Source organism: Pteropus vampyrus, unplaced genomic scaffold (assembly GCF_000151845.1).
Source record: "Pteropus vampyrus isolate Shadow unplaced genomic scaffold, Pvam_2.0 Scaffold1, whole genome shotgun sequence".
In the NCBI taxonomy this organism is placed as follows: domain Eukaryota; kingdom Metazoa; phylum Chordata; class Mammalia; order Chiroptera; family Pteropodidae; genus Pteropus; species Pteropus vampyrus.
In genome coordinates, this window is record NW_011888782.1 from 1661730 (window position 1) to 1672625 (window position 10896).

At 38.3% G+C, this 10896-nt stretch overlaps 1 protein-coding gene across 1 annotated transcript in view; it reads right to left on the reverse strand.

The window, feature by feature from the left end:
* The window catches only part of ACPP (acid phosphatase, prostate), a 44534-nt gene that overhangs the window by 11436 nt on the left and 22202 nt on the right, over positions 1-10896 (reverse strand). The window contains exons 6-8 of the mRNA XM_011372213.2: positions 7138-7230; positions 5364-5496; positions 606-688 (exon numbers count right to left, since the gene is read on the reverse strand). Of these exons, the coding sequence (XP_011370515.1) occupies positions 606-688; positions 5364-5496; positions 7138-7230 (309 nt within the window). The remainder of the gene's footprint in view (positions 1-605; positions 689-5363; positions 5497-7137; positions 7231-10896) is intronic.

Genomic DNA, 10896 nt, shown 5'->3' on the forward strand with positions numbered 1-10896 from the left:
GGGCTTGTTCAGGGTAGCATGGCCGTAGACCTTTCTTTTCTTTCTGTACCCAAATGTAGCTCTAACTTCAAGTTGCAGCTCTCTCGCCCTTTCTCTCTTCTATCTTCTTTGCCATCTGGAGTTTTTCACTCAGACGATCCCCTGGCATGTCAAACCCAAGTGTCTAACTGGTATATTCACATGGCCCAAGACCACCTCTGTTGATATTTCCACCTTTATAGTCATCGAGGCTTGAAACATTGTCTTTATCTGTGGCTTTATCTTCATTTGCATCATTGCCTTCCACCCACATTCCAGTTCATCACCAAGTCCTGCACACTCAGCTTTTCCTCCTCCAGTGGATGCTTCCCTCCTCCCAGGCACCAAAGCACTGGCTTGTGTGGCATTTCTATATGGCTTTGTGTAGTGTTTATGTGCTCACTTGTCTTCTTGTCAGTGTAACATTGTAAATTCCTCAAGGATCATGATTACGTATTTAATTTTAAAGGCATTGAACAGGTGTCTACCATCTACTGGGCGATAGGAAAAGGATGAGACGAGGCCCACTCCTCAGAGAGATCCCATACTTGAACAAATGGATGCTGAACAGAGACAAAAATACTTACTGCAGAATACATGACAAGTTTTCTGTGGTTCAATGGCTGAGTTGCTCTTTCCATGTTATTGAGGATTTCATCGATCAGGACACCTTAAAGAAGATAAATCAACAATGGAATTGAACCAAACATGGGCTTATATTTTAGTTCATAAGCTTTTAGTTAATTCATACTTAGCGATTCTCTCTGTCGTGATCCTCAAGATTTAAGAAGAGAGGGAAATAACTAATTCTGGTTGAGCATCTGCTTTGTGCTAGTAGTGTGATTTACATACATTATTTCACTGAATCCTGACTTCTGTCCTCCATTTACAGGTGAGGTAACTGAGGTCCAGAGACATTGAGTGACTCATGCAGAGCTGCAGAAGGAGAGCTGGACTAGCATGCCAGAACGCTACCATACCCGGTTTTGTTAAATCTCAAAGGTAGGTGGCTGAGAAACTTGGAATGAATTTCAGATGGCTTTTTCTTTCAGAGTCTTTAGCCAATACTCTTCTCCAAGGCAGGCCTGAAATAGCAACATGATGTGTACTCCTCTCTTCCTTCCATGCCCTGGCAGTCAGACCTGTGGGAGACCATAGGAGAAAGCAGCTCTCTGGATGTCTGGACATGTCATAGACTATTTTCTGGGGACAATTTCTGCAGGTTTCTCTGGGTGTCACTATGAAGGGGGCATCCAGCATCTTCAGCTTTCATGTGTCTTCAGTAGATGAGAGCTTCTAGGCCTTTCATATTTGTTGCTCCTGAGGTGGTGAACAGCAGGTGCACAACTCAGAGTTTCCATTCCGTATGTAGACACTGAAGGCTGGTGTCAGGTACTGTTCTGGGGACATGTTGCTTCAGGGACTTCTATTACCATCACTTGATGATCCTTTGTTGGTGGTCTCTCTATTATACATGTGTTCTCTTGGCTTGAGGATGACCAATTTTTGTTTTTTTTGTAATGAGAAGGGCATCGATGTTAACAAACTGACTCTGTGATCCACTCAGCAAACACCCAGTGAGAAGCTACAATGGGCCAGATTATTTTGCTACATATTACTTGTCCTGCAAAAGCTCATAAAAGAGTAAGAATAGACTTCCTTGGTCTGTATACCAAGAAGAACAATACAAGATTAATTGAGGAGGGAGGTGATTTGTTGTCTGTAAATGCTGGGACTTCTTTGACTAGGAATGGAAAAAGATTGATGCTATATCTCCAACAGGTCTACAGCTCTCTGTTCCAGGAAAGGTTGCCCTCCGGGCGTCCTTTAGGGATTTTAGCTTGATCTTCATGCCACATAGGTATTAAATTCTGTGACCAAGTTTCTAGGAGTCATGATAGCCACCTTCAATCAGTAACTTGTCCCTTGTCTGCAGGTACGTCTGCAACAGCCTTCAGTGTTGATAATGGAATATGATATCAGCTCTTGGTTCAGGGGCGATTGTTATTTCCCTCTCTTCTTAAACTAGAGGTAACCATTATGATTCTCCAGGCTCTAGCATGCCAGTAATAGGATGGGAAACTGAGGTTCAGGGAAGTTCAGCAACTTGTCCAGGATTACACAACTGTGAACATAAGGTTTAAGCTTCTCTGAACTCAGCATGTCTTACTTCAAAACTCTTGCTCTTAGTCATTAGGCTACACTGTAGTATAAGCTAGCTTCTGAGTTCCCTGTTGCATCTTTTATTAAATCTATATACATTAGACAAAATACCATTGATGGGAAGACATAAACTTCACTTCCTTCACTCTTGGTCCATGCAGAGTTTGGAAAACTTTTTCTGTAAAGGGCCAGATAGTAAATGTTTTTGGCTTTGTGGGCAATATGGTCTGTCACAATTGTATTCTTGGGTAGAAGCACAAAGGCAGCCATAGACACGACCTAAATGAATGAGTGTAGCTGAGTTTCAATATTTTATTTACAAAAAATAGGTACTGTGCTAAATTTGGATTGCAGGCTGTAGTTTGCCAAACCTTGGTCTACAGCAGTGGTCCCCAACCTTTCTGGCACCAGGGACCAGTGCTCCTAAGAGAAACTAATGCCTGATGATCTGAGGTGGAGCTGAGGCAGTGATGCTAGTGCTGGGGAGTGGCTGCAAATACAGTTGAAGCTTCGTTTGCTCATCCACCACTCACCTCCTGCTATGAGGCCCAGTTCCTAACAGGCCACAGACTAGTACTGGTTCGTGGCCTGGGGGGTTGGGAACCCTTGGTCTAGAGCAAGAAGAGGTTTACATTAATATGAATATGACCAGCCATATATTGCTAAATGAGCTGTAAAGATTTTCTCTCTCTGTGTATGTATGTGTGTCTTTCTCTCTCTGTGTAGCAGGTCGGGGTGGGGGGGAGGAGATATTACCAAACAGTGTCACCCCTGATACTAACTGATAGAAAAAAAGTTTTGACAAAGGTCAGATGATGCTGGTTAAAGTCCTGATGTTTTCATGTGACTCTGTGTCACCCAGACAATACATGTTTTCTCTGGAGGATTGTGTCCAGCGGCTTCATCATTCAACAAGCATGTAGTTGACAAGTCTCTCTTGCCTAGCCAGATTTGAACAATAGGCTGAATGTGTATTTTGGCAGGAATCACTCAGGAAACAATTTCCTGGTTTATCGAAAACATACACTTCCTTCAGAAAGTAGGCAGTTGCATTCATATGAGTGCCAGCCTTTTAGAGTCTAAGACCGAGAGAAGATCTTAGGGAAAGACTCTTATAGACAGAATCTAGTTTAATATACTCATCAGATGGGGAAACTGGGACCCAGAGAGGGAAAGTGACTTCTGTGAAATACAATTTTTAGTATCCAAATGAAAAAAAGGGAAAAATATGAGTGAGCTGCTAAGATAAATCTTACGTTTTGTTCATGCACAGACCTCTGCATCTGCTATTATCAAGTCCTGCCTCGCTTTTCCTACTCTTTTATTCATCATCTTGTACATCTAGAGGAGTGCTTCTAAAACTTTAATGTATATGAGGTACCTATGGATTTTATTAAAATGCAGATTCTGATTCAGCTGGTCTGGGGTGGGGCCTGAGATTTTGCATTTCTAGCTAGATGCTAGGTGATGTTGCTGGTCCTTGAACCACATTTTGACTAGTGAGGGGCTGAATTCTTGAGCCCATTATAACTAGGTAGGGAGAAATTAATCTAGAGTTCTCCCTCCACCATCTAATGGGGCTTGGGATTGAGTCATCTTTCTAGCACCTGGTGGTCCAGGGATGAAGCCTGGTACTTGTATAGCCAATGAGGCCCAACTTCTACCCTCTGTATCATTTTGTTGTTTAGTACAACAAAGTTGTTGAGCTGCCTCCTTATACAGTCTATATCCTGCCTGGTAATTTCTTCCAACATACCAGGTTCCATCTAAGACTCATCTCTGGATGCTCTCCCTTCCCAAGAGGCTGGATTTTGTTGTTCATGTCCTTAGCATAGAGTAAGGATTTACACATTTCTATCAGGTATGCCTCTGTGCCAAGCAATCAAGACTTCTTCAACTTCATCACATCATTTATGACGATTGTCCTGAAGTATATGCCACAAGCTACTTTGTACACTTCATATAAAGTTGCTTTTAACCATTCTGACTTCATACCTCATTAGCTGTTTTTCTGTAGCTATAAATGACTCCTTGCCTGGCTGGTGATTTGAATTCTTTCTCTAGCTATGCAGTCTTGAGTAAACTTCCTTCCAGGATGGTCCAACCACCAGGATGCTTTGCTTCTATGTATTCTCCTGGGGTCCTGACCCCGTGGTGAATAGAGGCTAGCCATGGTTGCAGTCCTAATGTGATCAGACTGTTTTCCTCACACTGTCTAGAGTATATAACTTAAAAAACCATCTCCTGTGGCTTAGAATTGCTTCACTGTTATATCAATGTGACATAATGAAACTTCTCTTGTTCTCTACACTTAGTTTCAATGCCTACATGAACAACACTGGAACCTGGCACACCCTTAGGTATATTAGTTGGCTCAACCAGCTGCCCTCAGAGGCCTGAGTTTCTATCCCCATCCTGCCTGGTCCTGGTTTCTTTCTTCCACCCACCTATGCTAATTATAAGGACATGACATCCTCTTGCCTGGATCTACCTTCATTATGATAGGGTGTCTTATGTTATGAAGGGCCATAGCCAGCTGAGAAGAGCCATAATTGAGAAATAAACACCTCTCAACACCAATGGAAGAATTTAAGCTGTGCATTAACCTGTCAATTGCCATAGATATTAATCTACAGGGCATAATCAGCCTGCAAAATATATGTTGTTAACTTTCGCAATAGCTACTACCAAGGGTTTCGGGAAAACAGGCCACTTTGTTATATCACCCACTTGAAAAATTCATTCCGCAGGCTAAGAGACACAATTGATTTTCATGGGGCTCAGATACAAACTCCTTGATTCTTTGATCTGGAAAGCATAAAAATTATCATTTAACTTTAGCCCAAAGCTTTCATTTTTCAGATGGGAAATCTAAGGCCCAGAGTGGTGAATACTGATGATTATAACAACACATAATATTTACTGTCAGTTTATATATTATGTAGCAGGTAGGGTTTTCCAGGTAGTGTAGCCTTTTGAATATATATATTAATTTTAATCCTTATGATATAGGAAGTGAATATAATTATTATCTCCATTTTACAGAATGGAAATTGTTACAGGAGTGATTAAGTGACTTGTCCAAGGTCACATAGGTGATTAGTGGTGGGACCAGGATTTAGGCTTATATCACTCAACCACAAATCCAATATGCTCCTCCCATCTTTAAAAAAAGTACTTACCCCCCTGCAGTCTAGATTTCTCCTTCTGCTTATGAATTCCATAGAGGGACAGGAGGGACAATTCTGATAATTCTTTCAACTTAGTCATGGCGTCCCCCGTGGCCCAGGAGGGTAAAGTGAAATTGTGAACACGCTGTAGCAAAGAAAAAAGGAAGGAAATGTATATTTTTATTTCTGATTGTCCTCTTTGTTGATTTTTTTATCCTCTTTCACCCCACAAGAACTACTGGATCCTGCCTTTATTATCCTGCCATTTCTTTCTGGGAGAACCTTACTTTGCGATAAATAGTGGTATTGACTTTCAGAAGAAAAATTCACGGGAACTCATTTACCCCTTCCTACCAAGTGCATAGCTATTGGCTTAACTCTGGGTAAAAGATGATTCGTATTTTGCATAGTGAGGGTAGAGTTGGGCAGGAATGTACCTTATTTCTTTATGAAAGGTTTAGAAATCTTTTTTTATTAACCCGGGGTGGCAGGGAGGTAAAGCTGACAAGGTTGGTTGATGTTTCCTTAAAAGCCGAATGAGCAGCCTAAGAGGACAGGTGGGAAAGGTAATATATTTCCAGAGCCTTTAATAATATATCTGACTCCTATCAGTTTCTATCTAGTTCACTGACTCTTGGGGAAAGCCTATACCTTGCACACAGCAAGAGCTTGGTAAATATTTGTTAAATTGATAACTAATCTGTACAGCAGGGCAGGTAGAGACCTTGTGCCAATATTTATTACCTGCTATGAAGAGTTATTTAAGATCCCCCAGATTCAAAGGCTGGATTTGATAGAGAGAGAGTTTGTGGAAGAGGAGACCAAAGTAAAGCAACCTACAGAGGAAATGAGAAAGAGAGAGGTGAAAAAGAACTATACACCATGACCCTATCAGATCACACTGCGGTAAGGAAGAAAGAAAAAAAATCAAGATTGGAACCAAAATGTGGGCTTTTGTCTCTATTGAAGAGTCTTTTATAAACAAGCTCACGTATCTTCCTTGAAACCTATGCTGATGATAAAGTAAAAATATTAGGAAAGTAGTGTGTGCTCGCGTCAACTAACTCTGACATGGAAGGGGCAAACTGTGTCATCTGTTACTGAGATGGAACTATGAAAAATAATTACTGCCTCCTCATCCCCCACCCCCACCTAACACTCACAATGACCTCAAAATCAGAGGTAGATAAGAGTCCTGTGAGTGGTCAGATTTGCCCCAGGATTCAGTGAACTGGCTGGGAAATCAGGATTATAGAGTATTCCTTTTGGCCAGCAGGTGGAGCATGGTAAGTGAAAAACACCTTGTAACCTTGAAAAACTCAGTACTAATTTAGCTAACTACAAATGTTATTTTGTATGCGTTGTACAGCAAGGAAGAGATCTTTTCCCCATAAACCACTTTCAATAGCTTGGCTTAAAGTTGATTTGCTTGTTTTAATATCCAGAAACCAGGCAATTTTTTTTTCTTTTACTGTACAATAACATTGCATTTTTCATTAAAATACACGACAGAAGCCAAGCATTCCTAAGTGACTGAAAAATAAGTGGCAAGGCATAGAAGAAAAGCAATTTTGCTTGCAATTTTATAAAAGGTAAAAACATGAATAACAGAGAAGAAATCAGAATGTTCAACTTAATATAAAGAAGTCTTGGATTATGTTTCTATGTTAAAAGATATATAAGTAATACATTTGTAAAAAAGCAAAAGAAAATATTCTTTTATTTCAAAATAGGCATACATTATAAAATCAGATTGCAAGTTAATTTTAATATTTCCTTCTTTTACCTCACAAAATAAAGGGTCGTAGACTTTACTCCAAATTCCGAAAAGGTCCTTGCCGTGGTATCCTGCAAGTTTTGGCAATGTTTCTACAAAATCCTGAAACACACAGAGTAGGAAAAATTTCTACACCAGGGTTTCTCAGCTTCAGCATTGATATTCATATTGATATTTTGGGCTGGATAATCTTTGTTGTGGGGGGCTGCTCTGTGTATTATAGGATGTTTGGCAGTATCCCTGGCCTCTGCCCACTAATGCCAACATCATTCTTAATCCCTCAGCTGTAACAACCCAAAATGTTCCCCATGTGGCAGATTTGCCCTGTGGAGAATTGCTCTTCTTTACAGAAAAGTATGCCAATAATACTGGTTATGATAATGCCAATCCAAAGAATTTTACAAATATTAATTGAACGTTTCTAATTATTACATCAAAAATTGAGCAAATACTGGCTTACTGTCACATGCTCCTTCCTGATTTGTCCTGGAATCAGACTGAACTGAACTGCCTCAAAATTCTTTTTGGAAGTAGGTTATGTATAACTCACATGCAAATGAGTGTCTAAGGAGAGAGGGGAAATATGTCTCAGGCCAAAGCACCTCAGAAAAACACAGCAGAAACAGAACCTGGTGTCTGGCTCTAAGTATGAAATTTGGATTGGATGCAAACATTTCTCTAGGTTCTGTATTATTCTTGAATTTTCATGTTAAGGACACTGACTGTTCAGCTATCTGCCTGATGAAATTGGCAGCAATTTCTGTGAAGTCTTTTGGAAGATATTGTTTGTCTATTGGATAAATTTTCTAGGAAAATATAATTTTCCAATATTAACCCAGATTTCCATAAAATAAATAGAAATAATTATTAAAGATCCCTTGCCACCCCCTATCCCCCCCAAAACCTCCGAAACATAACAAAACAGAAACTCTAGGGACAGATGATTTTATGGAAGAATTCTACCAAGTTTTCCAACCTAAATTATTCTGTTATTTTAACTGCTCTGGAGCATAGAAAAAGAAAACTTCCAAAAAATTTTTATGAAGTAAGTGTAATATTGATACTGACAAAGATTATCTAGAAAACAATAGTCTAATGTCATTTTGACTATCAATACAAGATATCTAAGTAAAATATTAGCAAATAATTCAATATAATATTAAAAGAAAGGGGCTTGATTTTAGAAATGTAAAAATGGTACAATATTAGTAAGTCTATGTTAGATCTTAGTAACTGATCCAAGGAGAAAAATAACTTGATTATATTAAAATGTTAAAGAGACCTTTCAAAAAATTAAACACCAATATTGACAAAACACTCAAGAAAATAGGAATTCATACGGTTTCACTCGCATGTGGGATATAAAACTGAAAGCAACAAATGAACAAGACAAAAACTCATAGACACAGACAACAGTGTAGTGGTTACTAGAGGCAAAGTGGGGAGGAGAGAGGTAGATAAGGGTAAAGGGGGTCAAATATATGATGACAGAAGGAGATTTGATTTGGGGCGAGGAACATATAATGTAATATACAGATGATGTATCGTTGAATTGTACACTTGAAACTTATATAATTTTATTAACCAATGTCACCCTAATAAATTTAATAAAAAACAAAAACAAACAAATAAGAAAATAGAAAAGATGGCTAGTTTCTTAAATTGATAAAAATATACCTATTTGGTCCCAGAGCTAGCATGCTTAAAAGAGAAACACTTCTAAAATCAGAACAAAGACAGAGATGCCCACTATCAACACTATTACATAATATAGTCATGGGCCACTGAAGAATGGGGATATGTTATAAGAGATGCAATTTTAGGCAATTTTGTCATCGTGTGGCCATCATAGAACCTAGGTGGTATAGCCTACTACATACCTAGGCCATATGGTATAGCCTATTGCTTTTAGGGGAGAAAAACTAATTTTCCTTCTCCCTTTCTGGGTTCTTGACTGAGACATCCCTGTAATAAAAGATAGGTTAACAAGAGAAAAACAAAAGTTTAACATGTCTATACATGAGAGATCCAGGAAAACTGAGTAACTCGCCCAAATGGCTGAAGCAACCAGCTTCAATATCATCTTCAGCCAAAGAGAAAAGAAGCCTTTGGGGATGGTGGGTGTCAGTATGGGAGGTTACTAAAAAAAAGCACAATAAACAAGAGTAGAGTTGTTATGCAGATTTAAGTTGTTGCCTTCTGCATCGGTAAGAGTTTCTAGAAATAAAGTTACCCCCCTTTTCCTGGTGCAGCCAGTTGGACATGTTGACCAATGGCAATTTCCCTTACAAACATAGAAATCTTTTACGAAAGCTAACTTCTACTTGGTGTTCAGAACTTCCTGCTGTTTCTTGAATTCACTGACTGTACTGTAAGTACTGGTCAGTGGAGATAGGCAAAAGAAATCCGAAGTAGAAATATTGGAAAAGTAGAATTAAATCATGAGTATTTGCAGATATTATAAACCTGGAACACACTTAACAAAAAATGTAAAGACTTATATGAAGAACACCCTAATAAAATATTGAAGATAAGAACAAAAAGTAAAAGGTACCATGTTCTTGGAAAGGAAGATTCAACATCAGAAAGTTGCAAATTCTCCCTAAGTTAATTTATAAATTTAGTATGATCCCAATAAAAACACTAAAAGATTTTTCTGGACCTAGACAAGCAGATTCTGAAGTTCACAAAGAAAATAAAATAATAACCAAGAAAACTCAGGTAAAGTAGAGCAATGAGAGATGATCAGCCCTTTAGATATTAAAATTATAAAGTCTTAATAATTAAAACAATGTGGTTTTAGCTAATGAAATAAAAAAATAATTAAATAAAATAAAACGTCCAGAAATGGACTCCATTCATATGGGAATTTTAATACATAATAGCTCAAATTAGTTGAGAAAAGAATGAAATATTCAATAAATAGTGATGGGGCAATTAGGTAATCTTCTGGGAAAAAACTTAAGCAGGATATGTACCTCATACTTAACCCCAGTATAAATTGTAAATCAATCCAATATGTAAATGTGAAAAGGAAGGCTATACAAGAATTAGAAGAAAGCTTTGCAGACTTACTTTATAACCTAGCAATGAGGAAGGCTATTCTAAACTATTCTGACTAAAAATATACAAACCATATATGAGTATATCGGCACATTTACGACTACGTGGCAAAAACACTGTAAACAAAGTCAACGGGCAAACAATAAAAACAATGCCATTCATATTATAGACAAAGATATGAAAACATAGAAAGTATCTAAAAATTATAGAAACCTCCACCCCCCAATATGGTTAGAAATTGGTATTACCTAATTGCCCCACCAATAATTTAAAAGAAAAAGTGGTTCAAGGGATATGAACAGAAAAGGAAGTACAAATGGCATTTAATTAAAGATATCCAAAGCTTACTCATCACTAAAGAAAAGTACTACAGCACAATGTCGTGTAAGAGTGATGACACTGTGCCTCCTTGTCTCATTCCTGCTTTCAGAGGGGACACTTCTAGAGATACCGTTTTTTCACCTAACAGATTGGCAAACATCTCTAAAGTTGTCTATGCACGGTTGGCAAGGCAGTAGAGAAACGGGTGCTCTCATGCATTGCTGACAGGAGTAGAAATTGGTATAACCTCATTTGAGGGTAATTTGACAATATTTTAAGTTATTAAAATATTGCTCTAAAGCATCTACTTCTGGGATATTATTCCACAAATATTCTTGTGAAATTATTTATATGCACAAGATATTCGAGCAGGCTGTAAAAGAT